Genomic DNA, 22,029 nt, shown 5'->3' on the forward strand with positions numbered 1-22,029 from the left:
GCTCTGCTATGTGATTCTGGCAGATGCTGACCTGACGCTAAGGATGACAGCCCCTTGATGCATTACAGTCAGGGTGTGAGGCTCCGGCCGTCCCACTTCTAAGTTATCGCTGTCCCAAGCTGTCAGCTCTCATTTTCTCAAAGCCTTTCCGACGTTGCTGAAACTGCCAGAATTCCAGGAAAGTACCAGATGTTACTTCCTGTTCACATAGCAAAACTTGAACTATGTCCCTTCCGCGTGTAAGAGCTAGCTATCTGCCGGATCTCTTTGTTTGTAATTTAGTAATCTTAATCTAATACATGTTTAATTTATGCACAACAGTTCTCCAATCAAATGAACGGTTACATAATCACTTTGCACCATCCTGCTTACTGGCATGTAACATACAGATCATAAAATTATACTAATTAGTATTTATTAAAAAAAGGGTAAAACTATCCCTGTAATAGTCTTTGGAGGCCAATAGGGTTGTGAGAAGTTGAGGCTTCCACATTTCTTAGACAGCTGGCTCACAGATGGTGGTGAGGTTCTCATCCTTACATGCAGATCGCCCTTTACCCCCAGGAAGATTCCTGGTACTCATTTCTGTTAGAGGCTGAGTTGACACCAGGCCATAGTGCACCTGGAGGGATTAGATCAATTGAAGAATGCAGTGACCTCATTGGGAAACGAACCCACTTCCTTCTGGCATGTAGCATAGTGCCTTAACCAACTATGGTACTGCGTGTCCACCAATTAATATGTATACACAATTTAATTTACTGCTCTGTTTTATCATTTGGCACCTGTGCAGAAATAAACTGAGAAAGCAGAGTGATATTAGATAATAAATTAAAAGATTTTTCCACTTATCATCTTTGATTTCAGACTCATCACAGACAAGGAGATGAGTTGTTTTTTGATCCATGATGATTCATAATATTTATATCATTCAGCACCGCGTAACTACCCAATTTGTGAGGCATTAACGACAAACCAAGAAACAATCTTCTACCCTGAAGATGGAGGCGATACGTTCCTCCGAAACGTCGGTTAACACCACATATACACGGTGCCAAATCCCAGAAGACTGCTTTCTTCATAGTCACCGCCGTGAAAGCCTCAAATCTTACAAACAAAAAAACATTTGTATGAATTAACAGCTGACACATTTTTGCCCAGATCAAATTCTCTGTACTGTATATGTGAAATTTATATTTTACCATCATATCTGATCCTCACTATTGTTATAACCAACAGGAACGCAAAATCCTGCGTCAATTCTGGGACCAAAAGGACTTGCACACAAAGGAAGCAAGTTTTCATGTTGTGATCACAAGTTACCAACTTGTTATCACAGACTTCAAGTATTTCAATCGTATCAAGTGGCAATATTTGATTCTGGATGAAGCCCAGGCCCTCAAGAGCACCAACAGGTAATGCATTGACTTTGATCTTTCTTTACCCCCCATCCTGCTTCCTTGTGAGATCTGGCATGTATTTATGTCTGCAAGTATTCTTCTTGTGTTGTTTCTGTTTTATGCAAGTAAGTGTACAAAAAGTTTCCTGTCTCTATTGACAGTTTTTCCTTTTCAATCTCTCGCCATCTTGTTACTCGATATTGCCACATGTTAGTTACTAGACATGAGGTTTGGACTGAATGCTTATGACTCATAACTACAATTAACTATAACTCACTAATTTATGCAGTTTTAAGATCACTATAGCATACACAAAAGTCTTCATAGTCTCTTATGTTTTTGCTGGTCGTTGCTTGGTGGAGGCTTCTAACAGTGGAGATTCCTATGCTTCTGTGCTCAGAGCCAACTACTGACTGTGACTGCTCACTCACAACTACTTGTTAACAGCCAACTGCTGACTTGCAATTGACTGGCTTGTCCTGTTGGTTCCTGTTACATAGCCTTGGTGTGGACTGTATGGAAAACACTACTTCCTGTAGTTCTTCTACCGTTGCATGTTTATCCACTGCTGTGGGAGTGCAGGAGCATGTTTACGAGGCTGTTGCATAGCAATGGTCATTACTTCTGGCTCTGCTATTCTGCCTTTCATGCATCGTGGTACAATATGGCGGACACGATAGTTGAATGTGAGCAATATCGGGAAGAAAATAATTTGAATTTGAGACATTCCCATGATTCGTGTGCTCAAATTATAAATAGTAATCATTGTTATAGGTGTGTAAGCTGTGAAGTGATCAAACATTTGAGGAAAGATCTAGAAGATTTTGGCATGGAAATCTCAAAACTTGTGATGATGTAATGTTATGCTCTGTGTTTTAGCGTTCGTTGGAAGCTTCTCTTGGGATTCAGTTGTCGGAACAGGTTACTGCTGAGTGGGACGCCCATTCAGAACAGCATGGCTGAACTCTGGGCCTTGCTTCATTTCATCATGCCCACTCTCTTTGATTCACATGATGAGTTCAACGAGTGGTTCTCCAAGGACATTGAGAGTCATGCAGAAAACAAAACTGGCATTGATGAAAGTAAATATGGGGCACTCTTATTCAATTATCTACATAGAAATGCCTGAACGTTGCCATTCTATCATGTATGAGCAGATTTATTGGTGTTTGCGCATAGCACCAAGAGGCAGCAGTGAGAGATTCCTATCATCACATGTATTGTGTTTGCATGACGAGTAATAGTGGGTCATGGATTAGATGAATAGATTTATTGGGCATTCACAAGTCATATCTACAAATAATTATAACTCTCTGTAAAGACTACTGTAAGGCCGCACCATGGCTCAAGCAGTTAGTCGCTGGTTTCCCACTGTGGCGGCCTGGTTTCGATTACATGTCTGCTCAAGTGGGATTTGTGGTGGACAAAGTGGCACTGGGTCGGGTTTTCTCCGAGTACTTCGGTTTCCCCTGCCAATCTTCATTCCACCAAATTCTCCATCGTCATAATCACCTGGGGCAGGCTACAAAAGACCAATCAGTGACCACCGTGCCGAGTGGACCCAGTTGGACTCCACCTCCCACTAAGCGAATTAAAAAAAAAAAGACTACTATAACTGTAACACATAAAATAAAGTCTTCAGTGTCTGCTTACTAGTCGTTACTTGGTAAAGAATTTTATCTGGTTACAAAAGACTTTCTGACTGCCTTCAACGATGTCTGTCTCGTGAATGAATGAATGAGGAGTCTCCAGGGCTCCTTATATAGGCTAGCTGGTATCCATGGAAATTAATGTGAAATGATTCATTGTCACGAGAACTTGTCTTAATAATCTGTTGTTTAGCAGTTCATTATTCCATCATCCTGAAAACGTTTTTTATTGAAACATTCGATACTAAGCAACCGAAGCTCTACAGTTGACTGTGTTAGGAATGTGTTTACCTAGCAATGGGATTTTCCGGCTCCATAGCTTAATGCTGTGAGCAAATCTGTCACAATGTTCTTCAGTTGTCATTACAGCCTCAGTATTTGCTGAAAACAAATTTCAATTGTTGACAGCATGTGCAGTAAGCAAAATCGTGATGTAATGTGTAAGTGTAAATCAGTGGATTTCTTCATGAATACTGTCCTTTGGGCTGTGATGCTGTGTAGCCTCGTAGAGGTTCATCAACATTTCAGAGGAATGTAGCGCACCCACAGCGTTAGAGAATAGCCCAACCAAGCAACCTGTAAGTTGTGAGTGACATGATCACTCTTGCTTCTTGCTGGTAGCTTGCTTGGCTTTCTCTTCTGCCCTGAACATGAAAGCAGTATGTTCCTCCAAAACGTCACTGAACTTCTGTTTGACTACACAGCACCATATCCTGAAAGAGTCACTGTTGTTAGAGCCTCACATCCAGTGGAGGAGTTATCTGTGCAAAGTTTAGCTAATGATGGGAACTGTTTATTTCAAAGGTTCCACCCTTTTGTTGTATTTATCACCATTCAAAATAATGCGCAGCTGCATATTAATATAAGGGAAGGTAACAAAATGTTTGTGGGAAAAGAGGAGTGTGGTGATAATGTTGAATTAATAGCTGTTAGTGAGATGTATTGTATGTGTTTCCCTGTTTCAGAGCATTTATCTCGGCTTCACATGATACTGAAGCCGTTCATGTTGCGGAGAATAAAGAAGGATGTTGAAAATGAGCTTTCTGACAAGATTGAGGTTATGGTGTATTGTCCACTTACAACTCGACAGAAACTTCTCTACTCAGGTATGTACAGTGGACATCCTACTTCTTGTGTACTCATGTCTCACTTCAGATCGTTGACCTGAGACTAGAACTGACTTGACCAAGGATTTTCATGGAAAGCATAACAATTGTTGTCGCCGCCACCATCCATTGATGGATGTTTCTACCTGGATGTATCATATGACAAAGCCTCTTCCATTTCTCTACTCCCACTCCTCTCATATCTGTGTAAAATATCTACTCTTTTTCTCATATATCATATATGGATGTTTATTTAGGCTATAAGTGATGTGGTCGTTAAAGTTCATTGATCTGAACCAAAATCAAAATGGCTGGACAACATTTATTGGGTCTGCTATTCTAAGTTTGAATAAATTTATACAAGTAGTTGGATGCTCTTACTGGTAAACATGTGAGCAGGTAGAAATTTTGAAATTAATTGGTGGTTTTTGAGGAGCACCTGAAGATTGAGATTGAGCAAAGAATTGAATTAATATTGCCATGTTCTGTTTTAGCTCTCAAAAAGAAAATTCGTATTGAAGATCTGTTGTACTCATACAGTGGCTCAAATCAGACTTCACAGAGTGTAACGTCCAGTTTGATGAATCTCGTCATGCAGTTCCGTAAAGTAAGTATTGTAATTTGGCGGATGTGTGCTTAGTATTTAAGCGAGATCTAATAATCTCTCATGCATAGGATTTCAGGCTTTCACAGCACTTTGATACTAATTTTGGTCCTGTTTTTGTTTGTGATATCATGTACTGGTATCTCTCAGTTCATGAATTTGGCTACAACAGAGCATGTTAATTTGTACATATTTTTCGCTTAACAAACTTCATTTTTGTTACAACACGGAACTTAATGTTGATAAGTTAAGTGACTTTTATGTGTAAAATATGTGGAAATTTAATCTTTAGTTTACAAATTCTCACTTTACAATCAGTTTTCATGGAACAAATGACCTTCGCAAATCTATAAGTGGGCTCTGTTGCCAACAGTTTGGAGAACAAGCTCTTTCCATCTTCCAGCAGCAAGGGTAATGGTGTACTCATTTTGCTTCAAAGATGGAGACACCACGGATCTCTGAAATATTAGCAATGTAACCAACTTTCACATGGCATCACCACCCCAGAACAAGACCAAAACTAATTCTTTCCCTTTTTAAACAAGAGAGAATCACTTTGCCATAGCAGGCAGTGAATCACCAGTTTCTCATCAGGGTGGCTTGAGTTCACTTTCAGTTAGTTTGTGTGGGATTTGTGATGGGTAAAGAGGCACTAGGGCAGGCTTTCCCTGAATACTTAGGTTGCCCCAGCCAATTCTCATTCTACAAAATGCTTCATGCCTGTCATCTGTGATCTGGGTCTCTGTACAATGTATTATTTGTACTCTAAGTATTAAGGGATGTGGTCTTATCCCACCATAAGGAAAAGTGAGCAGAAATGTGTGCTCAGTTACAGTGTTTCTAAATTAAAATTACTTTTACGTTGTTCCTGTTTCAACACCACAACTGTCAAAAACTCATTCACTCTTCACCATGCAATAATGAAGGGCTTATATTACATTGCACTACATGTTTTGGCTCCTAAAGCCATCATCAGGCAGTACAATTTAATGAAAATTTTTAAACTACTGAATTGTGCTCTATATATGGTATCATGATGGCTTTAGGAGCTGAAACATGTAGCGTGATGTAATATCATAAGACCAATAAACTCATTATTGCACGGTGAAGTGTGAATGAGTTCTTGATAGTTGTTGTGTTGGGACAGGAACAGTTTAAAAGTAATTTTATAGAATAACAACAAGATACATTCCTTGAAGATTTTTTAATTAGCTGGATATGTCCAGCTGATGAGACTTGCCAGTCACTTAGGTGGGGCATGAGACTTTGAAAGTAAGAATGCCATTAATGATTGTATGACATATTCCACATCCTACAGTCATTTTGACTAACTTTGGATCCATGGAATGCAATGCAATGTAATGTAATGTAGAAATGTATTAGTAAATGTGCTTAGTTATAAAAATATTCTTCTTTGGAAAAGGAAAGCTGTGTTTTACTGTGGTGGAACTACAGTTTATTGATGGTATGATTAGCGTGATTGAAAATCCAAAGGGTTGAGACCCATTGCTTTGTTATTTATGACCTTCATGGCTTGAGGCCACAAGCGAACTATAATGACCGAATGACCGCTGCTTGTTGGCGAAGTTAGTGCCAATTTTAGCAGCTAGAGGGTGTTGCGTGGTCAGCACAACGAATCCCCATGGCCATTAATTTCGGTTTTCTAGACCGGAGCTGCTATTTCTTTGAAGTAACTCCTTAATTATCCTCACGAGGCTGAGTGGACCCCATTCCAGACCCACTTCTCAGAAAATCTGGTAGCGCCGGGAATCGAACCCAGACCTCTGGATCTGTAGGCAGGAACTCTGACCAGTAGCCCACAGAGGCGGTCACTTTGTTGTATATAAAAGAATTAATGTTATTTTTTCTTCAAGGTCTGCAATCATCCTGAACTGTTTGAGCGTCGAGAAGCCAAATCACCCCTCTTTATCCGCTGCCCGGAGTACATACTTCCTAAGTTGCTGTTTGATGATGGACTTCTACATCTGGTGATGCCCAGCAAAGATCATTTGTTATATAATCATCTCAGTATCTTTGCTGTGCAGCATATTCACAGATCTCTCTTTCCGTCACAACACAATGAAGGTGTGTATACTGTTGCATGTGCGCAGTTGTCATGTCAGCATACTTTACAGTAGTTAAGGTAAAATTGTCAATTTGCTTAGTTAAGCACCGCACCATGAAGGTGTGTGGGGAAATGCAGGCATAGTGCAATGCAGTCTTAGCCTCAGCACTAGGGTGGTCATCCTCATGCCCTGCCTACTCTAAACCAGGAAAGAGCTCCTACTACCCATTTGATGGCCTGGATGGGCACCAGAGCTGCTTTGAGTGCAGTGATGAAGAGAAAATTCTCTGCCCCTGCTGGAAATTAAACCACAGTCCTCCTGTAACCTAGTCTGATTGATTTATTCACTTTCTTAAGGAAAGAAAATTGATTTGTAAGATCACCATACTGCATGTATGTTTAGTAAAATAAAAAGGCAAAATTTTCCCTGTGCTTAAATTATTAAACATCATCCATTGAAGATGTATGGAGGAGTAGAGGTATAACTCTGCAGCTCTTAATGTTGACACTATGTGGATGTTAGTGGTCAGCTTCATTCCTCAGCTGTTTTAACCTCGAGGGAAAGAGTATGCATTGGATAGGGTGCTGGGTAGGCCCCAGAGCCAGTCTGGACACTGTGGAGAAGAGAAAAATCTCTTTCCTCTGTCAGGAATCAAACCCAAGCCATCCAGCTTGTAGCCCATTGCTATACTGACTGAGCTATCTCAGTGATTGTTTTTATACATGTTAATTTTGTAGTGTTTTAGAAAGTTAGATGGGATGATAATAGGTATCCCTTCCAGGAGAATTCTGGAATATTGTGTCAGGTCACAACCACTTTGTTCCAAATACTTTTTAATTCCTCTGTCATCCCACCATTCAGCACTGTATGGTCTAGCTACTGATGATGTCATTGATACCTCCTTCATTTGAAGGAAGGTGACAGGCATGGAAGCAAACAGCAAGAGCTGCCTGAATTTATTCTTGTTATAATTTATATTTGTTTTCTTTTGTTTTAGGAAGTGTCGCAACCTCACACAGCTGTTTTTCCTTCACAAGGTTCTGTGATCTCTCTCCAGCTGAATTACATCATGTTGTTTTGGGTGGACTCATTTACGTGTGAGTACAAATAATTAAATCTGTATAAGTATTGCAGTTTGGATGTGTGGTAATGACTGGGGAACCAAGAAATGCAAACATAATTTTGTAGGGGAAAGAGGAGATCAAATTGTGGGTGTAACTGTATACTCAAATGGATTTTAGATGTATAGATTGTTATGATAATGAATGGCTAATGTTGGCCAGTCATGAATTAGAACAGTAGTGATAAATCTTATTTGCAGAACAGTGAATTTAGGAGTGGGGGTTCAGGTAAAATAATAACAATTACATTTATGTTATACAAAGGTCGGATAAAAAGTAGTGGCAACACCTGTATAGTTCTGAAATGACTTTATTACCTGAGGTAAACACACTTATATTCCTTCAACATAATCGCCCCCCATGTGTACCGCCTTCTGCCAGATTTGTGGAAGGCATTGTACACTAACAGCATGTCCACTTCTGTTGATGTCCAGCAGTGACCATCCTACAGCATGAATAATCTCCTCTCTTGTGTTGTAACGTGTCCCTCGCAGTGGTTCTTTCATTTTTGCAAAGAGCTCATAATCACACAGACTCATATCGGGTGAGTATGGCAGATGTTGCAGTATCTCCCATTGCCAGTGGCAAAGGAGATCCTTGACAGCATCAGCATTATGAGCCCTTGCATTGTCATGAAGGATGATGGGGTTCGTTGACAACAAGTGTCGTCTTTTTCTCCTGAGTGCTGGACGAAGATGATTACGCATTAAATTGCAGTAGTAGGCAGCGTTTACTGTCTGTCGTTGAGGTACTGTGTGGTGCGGTATCACTCCATCAGTGTCATGCCACAATGAACATCGCCTTCACATTACTCTGTGTAGGGCGCACTTTCTTTGGATCAGGAGAGCCAGGATGCTTCCATTCATTTGACTGTCGCTTCAAGTGTGGTTCGTATGAGTGAGCCCAAGTTTCATCCAGAGTGACGATCCTTCCAAGGAAGTCGTCTCCTTCCCTCTGGTACCAGTCCAACAAGTCCTATGCAGTTGCATAATGTTGCCATTGTTGCACCTTGGACATTGTATGGGGTACCCAACAAGCTGCAATTTTGCGATATCCAAGAATACTGTGCAGAATGTGGAGCACAGTTTTGTGACATGCATGTACCTCAGCATCTAACTCCTGTGCAGCCCATTGACGTTCGACATCCAGCAAAGAATCAAGAGGCTGAATTGTGTGATTGTCAACATGGGGTCGTCCTGAATGATGGCTGTCCTGAATGGCATCCCTCCCTTCACGGAATAATTTCACCCATCGTGCCACTGTGTGATGTGGCAAAGCAGCATCACCACATGCTTCTTGCAGTCCCTGATAACAGTTTTGCTCCTGCACTTCACATGCAACTTCATTTTTTATCCAGGAACGTTGTTCTTGTTTCATAAACATGTTGTTAGGGTGCTTGAACTGGGCTCCTGCACTTCAAGACGATGCATAATGCAACTCAATGAAACACAACCAGAACCACTCACTGCACTACTTCAACTGAACTTCTGCTATCAGCTACAGATGGCGCTAGTGCCACCTGACCCACATCTTTCATGTTACAGCACTGTTGCCACTACTTTTTATCCAACCCTTGTATTTAATACATTTTTGTATTATGTTTTTATCAAAGTGATAGTAACTAAAATTGTTCCAAATACAAAAAATCTGGCCATACAAACTCTCATGAGTACAAGTTTCTAATTCTAATTGCATGAACTGAAGAATTGTTTATAAATATTTATTTATTTATCCATTTCTTTAGTGGCTTTTTTTATTGCCCACTTTATAGTGATTAGTGATTGCCTTGAAAGGCTAAAAGAATACTATGAAAGTCCTGAGCGTCTGGGCTGATGTTTGATTATGAGACATCCCAAGTATGAATGAGTGGTGCTTCCCATGTGACCATGATGTTTAGTTTTGTAAATGAGACATGTTTTGTATTTGTTTCTGAAATTAACACATTACAGCCACTCAACTATGCTGTGAGAGAACAATTAATAATTTTCAATAAGTATTTGTGAATGATGTCCATAAGTAAAATATGAATAAGTGATACAGTTTCTTTTGTGGACTGTAATTTTTCTTATTTTTTTGTCAATAGGTTGCTGCATCTGGTTAAATGCCACAGGTCTGATGTTCTCATTCACCATCGTCGCAAATTGTGGTATGATGGAAGCCTCAGTTCAGTCTCAGTGTCTGAAGATAAATATCACAATCGTATCTCAGCATCTCACAGTCAGCTCTTGCTTTCTCCTGAGTACCAGCTTTCTGTTCCCAGTATTGCATCCAGTACCATACTGAAACATCTTGTTTTCACATCAGTGACATCATACGGTGGTAATACAACTTATACACACAATCGTCATATCCACCACTCAATGCCTGAGACAGTTGAGCATCGTATCCTCCGCAGTCGCAAAGCTGCATACATGAGGAAAGGCTTGCCAGAACCAGAGGCAGGCATTGAGATGGAGGATCAGCGATCAGTCGGGAAGTCTGCAGCTGTGAGTCCTCTGCACCGAATGGCAAACAAGCCATCACCTACATCCCCTAAGGTACAGTTATGATTTAGTCTCTGTTATTTCATTTTATTGATTTATGATTTATATATCACCTAATTCTTCCAACCGCACTATGGCCCTGGGGTAGACACTGCCTCTAACAAATGGTACCAGGAATCTTCCTGGGAAGGGGGGTGGTGCAGCTGGCACGTAAGTCCGACAAAGTGACCACCATCTGTGAGCTGACTGTCTAGAAGATGTGGGAGCCTGAACGTCTCACAAACCTATGGGCCTTCATGGCCTGTTACAGGGATAGCTTTACCCTCTTACCTTAATGATTTATTTATCAATTTAGTAGCTCTGATTATATAGCAGTGAATGATGGATGATTAATGAATAATGAATGGGGAAGGATGTGGAAGGAAGCAGTATGGCCTTATTTGAGTTACAATCCTGGTATTTGCCTGGCATAGCAGAGTACAATCACAGAATTGTCCAAGATTTTAAAGAGATGCTACGCGTATGCATGTCAGAAGCGTTACTGCTTGATCCTGGTTTTCACCTCTGTTTTCAGTGGTTGTTCAGTGACACTGTTTCAACCTGGGAGGTTATAGCCTGTTTTGATATTAAACTGGCTGAGGTATGAAGTGAGCAGAGTAGTACAACTATACCAGCATCTCAGTCATATGATTTATTTTTGTACTGCATGTAGATTGTGGTCTTCCAGTTATGATGCTGTGTAGTCTGGTAGGTGTTAGAACATTCTGGAGGAATCTGCTGCCTGCATCCTTATTCCTGCACTCCAAGCGGCAGGGCTGTATGTTACTCTGAAACACCGACATCTACCAACCATACTACATATAACTCATAAGACCATAATCTAAAACTTCACTGCTGTGAATGTTATTCTCTTTTTCTTCTTCTTTTCCAGTCTGTCTAGTTAATGCTGGGATAATATCTTCAAATAGGCCATGGCTTGCTCATTTCATATCCGTATCTGCTGAGAAGATTGTGGTTCATGCTTAGCTTCACATGTGGCTTGGTGTCTCATAACTTTTGGGGTTGAAACAATGTCATTGAAAAACCAAAGAAAATTGGCTCAATCAGCCATGGTTCAGGCCTGTGTTCCAGAGATTCCCATTTCCAGTATCGGAGGTTTCTGTGGTCATACTTTTGCCAGGCAAATGCCACGATAATACCAAAAACTATGCCATGCTGTTTCCTAACGCATCTTTTCCCATTCAGTATTCATTAAATCACCCATCATTCAATTCTATATAGCCTGAGCCACTGGCAGCCTTGTTAATTAAATTATAGATAAATACTAAACATCTAATCTAATCCGAATTACTGGGTTTTTGGACTCTTTCCATTGTCTGGTATTCTAGAGACTAGAAAACATGACTTTTTGGAAACTGGATCTGTTTCTGGCCTCAGATGGCGGGGGGGAGACACCTATTCAGTGGGGTCCCTTAGAAAGAGCGAAACTCAATCACTGGACAACCTCTGTCAGGTTCACACAGCTGTTTAATCACCTGAGAGCAGGCTAATTTGGTGGGACATAACAAGAAAATATGCAATAAAAATTGTGATACAGCAAGCACATGTGGAACTAGGATAGAAAAGGAGGTAGAAATTTGTGCTGCAAACCTAGCCAACAAAACCAAGTGCATGAGCACCAGTGCAAAGAAATGGAAAAAATTTGTGAAGGCGTATCTTCCGGTAGCACCATCTGTGGAGTAAAACCCAAGCACTCGAGACTGAAACCTTATGGAAACCCATGAAGAATGTGTCACGTCATACGGATCTTCTCTGTGAGTTAGAAACCACATTGCTGATGAGAGGAATCCAGATAGGAGAAATGTGCCAACTGGGTTGGTTAAGCATGCCATATGCGCTGATTCCTTGTATGTGCTATATCTGCTGTTAATTTCAATTTCCAGAATTGTAGCATCATTAGCCTACTCTGTGATGCTCTTCATAGGCATATTGGGCTAATTTTGATTTTTCTAGAAGACGCTATTGGAGGTTGTGCCTGTGTTCATGGAGGTGCATGACTAGAGGTCTGCTTGTTTCGCCAATGTACGAAGGGCGTTCCATATATAATGCCTCCTATTTTTTTGTGTTAATATGTAACATCTGAGCTGGATGTTGGTGGTGTTGTAGTAAAGGTTAAACCTTCCCGCCAATCTACTGTTAGTTTGGTTGTTGTGCGACAGATGGTGACAGCAGAGCAGTCTACCAAAATGGCGTCTGACATAGAAGTGCACACGAAACAGAGGTGTGTTATTGAATTTCTCACTGCTGAACAAATTGCACCCATTGACATCCATAGATGCTTCCTAAAGGTGTACGGAGATGATACAGTGGATGTCAGCACAGTGAGGCAGTGGGTAGTGCTTTTCATCAGTGGTGAAAGTGAAGTGCACTACAAGCCATGCCCTGGGCGTCCCAGCTCAGTTGCCACTTCTCACAATGAACAGCTCCTCGATCAGCTCATCTGTACAGATCGGCGGATAACAACCAGGGAACTGTGTGCACGGCTTAATATCGGCTGTAATGCATTGAAAACGATGTTGGGAAGCTGGATTATCGCAAAGTCTGTTCCACATGGGTCCTGTGGATTCTTACACAGGACCACAAAACTCACTGAATGGAAGTCTGTCAGGACCTGTTGCATCAATTTGAGGCTGAAGGTGACAAGTTTCTTGACAGCATCGTCACTGCATATGAGACGTGTTGTCACCACTTTGAGCTGGAATCCAAAAGACAGTCCATGGAGTGGCGACATCTGGATTCCCCAAGAAAAAAGTTCAAGACAGCCTTCGGCAGGGAAAGTGATGTGCGCGGTCTTTTGGGATAGGCGGCGTGTGATTTTGTTGGATTTCCTGGAGCCTGGTGAGACTATCAATTCTGAACGTTACAAGACGATGCCGAATAAGCTGAAAGCCCGCATTTCCCGAGTCAGGCCAGAGAAGCAGACAACCTTTCACTTGCAGCATGATAACGCTAGACCCCATACCAGTTTGGCGACCACCGCGCACATTGCAAAGTTTGGCTGGACTGTCCTACCACATCCACCTTATGGCCCCGATTTAGCACCTTCAGACTTCCATCTCTTTGGGTCTATGAAAGATGGACTACGTGGGCAACATTTTCCAGACAACGATGCTGTCATTGCAGCTATACGAAAGTGGCTAGCCTCTGCTGGCACAGACTTTTATGGGCTCAGCATACAGACTCTTGTTCATTGCTGGCAAAAGTGCGTAACAAATGGTGGTGATTATGTGGAAAATAACTGTAAGTAGCTGAAATCTTGCTCTATTTAACTGCGTTATTATGCTTTCTGTATCTTTTGTAGTTTTCATTAAAAAAATTGGAGGCATTATATACGGAATGCTCCTCGTAGCTTTTGCCACATTCACAGGGAATACTGTAGATGCCCTGTGCCATCTCATGTGGAACTCTTTCCGGCCTGGTTTTCATGAGTGAACTCCTAAGAGTGTGCTTAGTTTTGAGAATTGTCCTGATGTTTTGCTGATTCCCTTATATGTTTGAACTTCTCTGAAACACCTACACATATGGGATATACACAGAACCCAGAGGATTTTGCTCTTTATTCAGATGATTGCTGCCCTTGGAATAAATGACTGAGTCGATGAAACCTTGGAGATAATCATTGAACTGGAGATCACGTCTCAGGCTGCTGATTTCTTTCACCAGATTCTGTCATTCTTGGCATGTGGTGATAGTTCTGTTGTGAAGACTATGAATTAAACCTCTTTTCACATACTGCAGATGGTTAGAGTTGAAGTTGAGATATCAGTCAGTATGGGTGGGTTTCCTGGAGACTTTGGTGGCTAGTGGCATTTCTTCCCTGATGGCCAGAACATCAAGAAAGGCAGTCACACTGTCTGTCTCTGTTTCCGTGGTGACCTGGATGGTTGGCCTTAAACTGTTGAGGTGGCTGAGAAAATGCTACAACCGATCTGGACCATGAGGCCAGACCACAAATGTTGTCTTCAATGTATTGGAGCCGCAGTGATGGTTTATGTTGTGCCGAGTGAAGAGCCAGTTTCTCAGAATGGTCCATGAAGATGTTGCTAACAACGGGTGATAGGGAGCTTCCCATAGCCATGTCATCTTTCTGTTGAAAGAATTTGTCATCCTCCTGAAAATATGTGGTTCTGAGGCAAAGCTCCAGCAGCTCCACAATGGCTTCGACCTGCAAGACAGACTGTTCTGCCAGTGTGTCATCATTTTGGAGCAGTCTGTCTTGCAGGTCGAAGCCATCCTGGAGCTCCAGGGGGTTTGCCTGAGAACCACATATTTTCAGGTGGAGGACAATTTTATATTTTATGTCCGTGCCTGTCTTCCTGACTGTATCCTGTCATTTGTAAGAAAACATCAAAAGTTAGCATTTGCAGATGGAAAACTGAGATGTAACAGTGGAGCAAACATGCCAGAATTGTTACATTGTGTATTCATTTTTATACATTTTTCCCCTCACCTTGCATGTTTATTTGTTGGCATGTCAGTCACTTTAGGGCAACAGTTCTTGTTAGGGTCAGTTTTTATGTGACATTACCTGGACCCCAGCTTCAAGTTTGTCAAGTGGAATAAATTAAATTATTTGTAATTTTGTAGGTAAAAATGTTTTGAAGAGAACTTGTTTGGGGCATACGTATTTCTCCAGTAAAGTGATGCATAATTATGTTATGTTTGGAACGTATAACCCTCTTGTTATTACTGCAGAGTTTCATGTAATTAATGTTGTAAAATTAATGGTGCATGAATTGAAGTTCCCATTTGTAGGTACTCATGACATCAAAGCTTCATTTTATTGTATATAACATTTGTTGCAGGCTTTACGAAGCCCAAACCATTCAAAGATGTCAGATATGAAATCTCCAAGACTAAATGCTGGTGAAGATGAGGGCCATTTTCCAGGGAAGGTTCCAATTTTGCGTGAGTTTCCCCACATTCCTCGTCCCTCAAGGATCCTTGAATGCCAGCCAACAGATTTGCCACCGTTCCTGTATTATACAAGCCCTAAAGTTCAGACGAGAGCTTGTGAAGTGTTCTGCAGTAGCAGGGCCGCAGCGTGGTATATGCTACGTCACCAGCAGTGTACCTCCGTAGAAGGTCTGCAAACTGTCTGGTATGGTTCCTCAGAAGCTGCAGCTCTTCATGAGTCCAGGTCCCAGTATTTTCATCCAATTCATATAGGGGGACTTGCGGCAGCGGCTCCAAGATTTGGCTGGTCAAATATCATTGTACCTGGTAAGTCTAGTCAAACCAATATAACTTATGCTCATGAAATAAGTTTTAAGTCAGAGTAATATTATATTGTGCCAGTCATGGTAGCCAAGTGGTCTAAGGCATGCACTGTCTTTGCTCACTTGGAAGCTGGGATCATGGGTTCGAATCCCACTTAGGGCACGGATGTTTGTTGTGCGTATGCATGTGTGTGTTTGTGTACAGGTAGAGGCCTTTTGACGAGCTGATCACCTGCCCAAGGACCTACCGAAGATCTGTTTAAGATCTAGTAAACCGAAGTGAAATGGGGAGTTTCATGGAGGTAGGCCAAGGCCCAAATTGGGGCTGTAGCGCCAAAGGAAAAAGAAAATTATATTGTAGCATCCTGTTGCACTTTTCACTTAGTGTCAATTAGTTTGTTACGGTCTCACATGCAACATTATGTTCTATAAAATTTATTAGAAGTTGTTCACTTTAAAAGTTTAAAAGTCTGTCACTACATGTTTTGACCAGTGTGGTCATCATCAGGAGTTAAAATTTGTTTTTGGCAAGGAAACTGCTGTCTTCTGTTTTTGCTTATGTTGTTAAATATATGTCCTCTCAATGTGCACATGTAACATGTAAATTGTCGCATCCATGAATTCTAATAGAAAGTTTACACATGTTACAGACATGTATGGACCTATATATGTTTAACAACATAAGCAGCAACAGAAGACAGCAGTTTACTCGTCAAATAATTTTAACATCTGATGATGTCCACATTGGTCGAAACTTTTAGTAATGGACTTTTAAAACTTTTAAAGTGAATAACTCTTAATCAATTTTATAGAACATAGTGTTGTACATGAGACTGTAAAAAACGTAATTGACCTTAAGTCATTACATGTGGAAAATTCTGTAATATGGTCTGGCCAAAATTTAGTGATTCATTGGTCAAGTGCTCTGCTGTGTCCACCTTGAAACAGCATTGACTGATAGTGATGTGTTGGCCAGATGCATCACCAGTCATGCATCTCATTTGTGAGTACTTCTCTAGTACCACTGTGTTGCCAACTGCATTTGTACCCTTCAGAAATTTTAGTTGAGGTAAAGATCTGAGAGCAGTGCTTCTTGCACCTGAACTGGGGCTTTGTGTGTCACATGCAGGTGGGTCCAAGGATCATTACATCTCGGCTAGGCTGTACTGGAAAGCGTACATAGAAATGGATCACTAAATTGTATAGATGTTAGCATATGTGGTCCAATTTTTTACTGCATGTGATTCTATCAGGTCCAGTTGGTTTCGAAAAATATCATGTCACCCTTTTGTTTTGAACTACTCAAAAATAATTTACAAAATCTGTATGGATTGAGTCCCTTGTAGAACTAGAGCAGAAAATGGGAAAGCTAGGCTGATCTGGTGAAGGACTACAGTGGAGAAAAGTAGAGTAATACTGGTTAGGACTGCAAAGGAAAATGAGTTAGGATGACGCTAAATTTGAATAAAAATTGGAAAGTTTTTGCAATTGCATTTTATTCTTCTAAATTATGTTCAGATATTTGACCAAACCATTGCATTTGTAGGTAAATATATGGGTGGTGTATTTTTGTTACTACTGTAAAATTCTTCTTTTTTTTTTTAATTCGCTTAGGGAGGGGGGGGGGGGGGGTCCAACTGGGTCCATTCGGCATGGTGGCCACTGATTGTCCTATTGTAGCGTGCTTTGGATGTCTATGATGATGGAGAATTTGGTAGAATGAAAATTGTCAGGGGAAACCGAAGTACTCGGAGAAAACCCGACTCAGCGCCACTTTGTCCACCACAAATCCCACTTGACCAGTTCCAGGATGGAACTTGGGCCAGCACGGTGGGAAGCCAGGGACTAACTGCTTGAGCTATGGCGTGGCCCTTGTTACTACTGTAACATAAAGCTTCCCTCACTCACCCAATAAATACAGGCAGTTGACTGTATTCAAGAAATAAAACAGTTCTGAATTCCATTTACATATGTCAGGTAAGGTAAAGTCCCTGTGCTTAATTAAGCACTGTGCTATTGTGATATATGGGGGAGTGGAGGTTAGCTCTACCATTCTCGACTTTGGCACGAGATGGAGGTGAGTGGTTAGCTTCACTCCCCAGCCACGTAACCGCTGGTGAAATCGTCCCCAGTACCCAGTGGAGGCTGGGTAGGCCTCAGAGCTGGTCTGGACACTGTGGAGAAGAGAAAAATCTTACCCTTGCTGGCATTCAAACCCCGACCATCTAGCTTATAGTGTGTTGCCATATTGACTGAGCTGCTCCAACTCCCCATTTATATATGTAGGGAAAATATGTATACGTTTAGTATCTTACTGTGTGAAGTGGTGTAAGGCTGGTATGAAACATTTACCATAAATTAATTTAATTATATTCATTTTAATGTTTCTCTTTGTTATGGTAGTCAAAACCATTAAATAGAAGTGTAAGAGACAAAGTTTTGACCGGAAAATCTGAAGGTAGATAAACCTAGGTTTAGGTGGGACGATAATATTAAAATATAACTAGAATGTGAGTGTATGTGGACTGGCTGAGGGTAGGTGCCAGTGTTGGACTCATGTGGACACAGCAGTGAACCTTTGGGATTTGTAAAATGTAGATACATTCCTGACTAGCTGAATAATTATTAACTTCTCAAAAAAGACACGGTTCCGCGAGATAGTCATGGCATTCATTTACTGCAACCAAGTTACAAATGTCTCTGAGGTATTGCAGAGCTCTGACTTATCGGTTATATCTTACAAGTGATTTTACCGAATGCCAAGAGATGGCATGCAATGTAACTACCAAATGATTTTCCTAATAACCAAGAGATGGCACTTAATGTAGTCTTTCCAGTTCAGGTTGCGTGAGCTGTGGCGCAAACAATTTCATATTGAGGGAAGGTCAACAACCCTTGCAGCGTAATTATGTTTACATTAAAAAGCATGAAAATAAATGATAATTCACAAGAGCAATTACATAGCCAGAAATTTAGGCAGTTCGATTAAAGTTAGTCATTGAAATGAACCATTAAGAACCATAAAAATCCCCAACCCCCTGGAATTTTGTTTTGGGAGAGATAGAAAATTTTCTGATAAAATTATGTTGAAACCATTTAAGACTAATTTCACGTAGCACCCTGGGGTGCTTATGATGGAAGATCACATTTTTCAAAATAATTTCTGTTTGTGTTACTTTTGCACTTCCAATTTTGATTTGTTTACAAAAATCAGGGCTGTTAGATTCCTGGATCCCCCCCCCCGCCGACGTCCACGTAGAGAGGGCAAATCGTCCTATGTCCAAGGTAAACTTAGAGTTATGTAATTACTATAGGGACTCATGTGTTTGGGTCTGTTGCTTAGCTGTATTTCTGTTGCATTGTTTCTTTGTTGACATGTCTCCTCAAAAAAGAGCAGGTGCATAGTATTTTGAGTGACAGGGTAGCAGAATGAAATATGTGTGCTTTGGTAATAGGTCATCAACGTATGTCTCAGCCTTTATGAAACAGATAATTCTGTGGGAGAAGGTTCTGCATCATTGTGATGTTGATTAAATTGTAAGGGATGTTGTGCTTTTTATTGCTGGTAGTTATGTAATAAGTATTTTTATATGCTTTCCCCCCCCATGTGGGTAATTATTTGTTGTCTCATTGTTAGTCAGCATGAATGAATTGTGTGTTTGATGAATAGAGCATACCCCAGTGAGCAGACATTGTGTGACTGTGGTGTAGGAGGGGGTGACAAAACTGACCACTTCACGCCATACTGATTTCATCCTGATATGCAAACCCACAACTATTGTCCTAGGCATAAAATGGTGAGAGAAAATGGAAGGAAACATTTTTGTATTTTCCTATATATGGTTATGGAAGGCATAGTGGGCCAATGGAGGAAGTGAAATACTGAAGAAATACATGAAGTGAAGTTTAAACAATATGAACTAACTCCATGGAGCTGAGCATTTCTTGCGAAGCCACCAGTCACTCAGCTCCTTAACAGTTTCCCATCATTTTATGGATGTGGTCTGAAGGTTCATTATTACCATGTTCCCTATCCAGAGCCAGATCAGTGCAGTCCATATGGTACTATACTATTTCTCTATGATGTATTTTAATATTATCATCCTTCTTACGTCTCGTTCTTCCTAGTGATCCCTTTTGTTATGGCTTTATCACCAAAATCCAATATGCATTCTAATTATCCCCATGCATCCTACATACCCTGCCCATCTCATTATCCTTCTCTTGATATTTCCAGTCTTGAAAAGTAGAAGTCTTAAAGAGTACTGCACATTGAGAATGTTGGAATGATGTATAATTTCCAAGTACAGTCTTCTGGGATGTGGTACTCTGTATTTTTCTTTGCATTTATTTATTTTATGGCTTACTGCTAGCCCATTCCCCATTTTGTTAGACATACGGATGGATGGGCTGATAATTAATTTTTTCGATAGATGGTTCTGAGCCTAAATGTTGTCTTGCAGAATTATCTTGAAAGGAAACAGACTTTTCAAGTAGTATCTTCTAATGCTGGAGATGTAAGTATCTTGGATTGTTTTTAGGAGTGTGAAAGGTTTTTGTTTGATTAGCATAAGGAAGCCATCACAGTTACCATGAAGGTGCTACGTTTCTCCCTATACATTAACCCATCTCCCCAGTCGAATTTATTCTAGAGAAGGAGATTGCAAGGCTTAAAGGTAGGGGAGCAGTCTACTGAAAGAGCTTAAGGGAGACTGATTGAGAGGGGAGTGGGGCTAGAATGACTCAGGGGTGTGTTGTCACAAGACTAATGTGCGTGCAGAACATTCAAAGATTTCTTTATTGATGTCTAGATCCATGCATGCCATGCTCTTAGTACTTGTTAGGCAAGTGACACACACACTCAGCTAATCCAAAACCGTGGAAATATGCAAATGAATGGAGCATAATGATAATAACATTAGAATGACATCGTAGGAAAAGCACAGAAAACACCGATGCCACAGAAGGAAAACAGCGTGAGAGAACATGACGAGTAATGCACTCAAGCAGATATCTTTTATGAACGGATGATGACAAATGGAACGGCATTGGCATATTTTAATTTGGAACTAATTCATTTTAAATGCAGTGTAAAATGCGGTGTAATGGTTTTAGCAAGATAAACAGATGCCTGATGATGGCCGGGTATGGCTGAAACATATAGCAAAGAGGAGTAAATGAAAAATAAAGTTACATTTGGGATGGAAGTATGTATATGTATAAATGATGAGTTAGGTAAATGCTTGTAATATTGTGATGGCTAGAAAACCACATAATAAGTTAACTTGTACTCTTTATCAAGTGTAATTAGAATGATCAAATCAAGGAGGATGAGATAAGCAGGGCATGTAGCACACATGGGGAGATGATAAATGCATATAGGATTTTGGTGGGAAAGCGAGAAGGAAAGAGGCCACTAGGAAGACCTAGCTGTAGATGAGGGGATAATGTTAAAATGGATCTCAGAGAAATAGGATGGGGCGGTATGGACTGGATTGATCTGGCTCTGTATAGGGACCAGTGGAAGGCTGTTGTGAACATGTTAATGAACCTTCTGGTTCCATGAACTGTTGGGAAATTCTTGAATAACTGAGCTATTACAGCTTCTCAAGAAGGGCTCAGTTCCATGTTGTTAGTTAGTTTGTTATTTACATGGATGTATGTCAGAATTAAACACAGTGTGTTTATAAATGTGCTTTGCAAAGGGGAAAAGAGTGCCTTGGGGCAAGATGTTGCAAGCTGGAAGGTTGTGGGTTCAATTGCCAGTCAGGTCCTTGGTTTTTCAGTTTAACTAATCCTTCCAGCCACACTATGGCCCTGGGGTTGACTCATCCTCTAACAGAAATGAGTACCAGGAATCTTCTTGAGAGTTAAGGACAGTGGATTAGGGTGTAAGGCTGATAGTCTCACCACCATCTGTGAGCAGACTGTCTAGAAAGTATGGGAGCCTCAGAACCCTATGGCCCTCCATGGCCTCTTATAGGGATACCTTTACTTTTACTTACATGTGGAGATCATCTGCCTGTACACAGTATCAGCCCCTAAACTGTGAACAGATTTCGTAAAAATCTTATATTTGAAAGTTATGCTGCTGTAAGTTGTTGGACTGTTCAGTTTTCAGGGATGCTCACACATATTAAAGTCCATTTCACATGCTGTGTAATGCTGTGTAGTACAGTAAATGTTCACTGACGTTTCAGAGGAACATAGTGTCTTCATCTTCAGGGTTGCATTGTAAATTAAGCAAGAATCCGCATGGCACCAAGCCTCTCTGTACTGAATTTAATTTCGAAAATAAATTCATTCTTTTGTTTCTTTATA

At 40.7% G+C, this 22,029-nt stretch overlaps 1 protein-coding gene across 1 annotated transcript in view; it reads left to right on the forward strand.

Annotated features, from left to right (window-relative positions):
* LOC111873304 (chromatin-remodeling ATPase INO80) overlaps positions 1-22,029 on the forward strand; it is a 151,929-nt gene that overhangs the window by 36,493 nt on the left and 93,407 nt on the right. Inside the window, exons 13-20 of the mRNA XM_023867911.2 lie at positions 1,240-1,415; positions 2,280-2,482; positions 4,015-4,155; positions 4,650-4,762; positions 6,634-6,844; positions 7,823-7,922; positions 10,030-10,483; positions 15,295-15,712. Of these exons, the coding sequence (XP_023723679.1) occupies positions 1,240-1,415; positions 2,280-2,482; positions 4,015-4,155; positions 4,650-4,762; positions 6,634-6,844; positions 7,823-7,922; positions 10,030-10,483; positions 15,295-15,712 (1,816 nt within the window). The remainder of the gene's footprint in view (positions 1-1,239; positions 1,416-2,279; positions 2,483-4,014; positions 4,156-4,649; positions 4,763-6,633; positions 6,845-7,822; positions 7,923-10,029; positions 10,484-15,294; positions 15,713-22,029) is intronic.

The sequence above is a fragment of the Cryptotermes secundus genome, unplaced genomic scaffold (assembly GCF_002891405.2).
Source record: "Cryptotermes secundus unplaced genomic scaffold, Csec_1.0 scaffold189, whole genome shotgun sequence".
NCBI classification, from domain to species: domain Eukaryota; kingdom Metazoa; phylum Arthropoda; class Insecta; order Blattodea; family Kalotermitidae; genus Cryptotermes; species Cryptotermes secundus.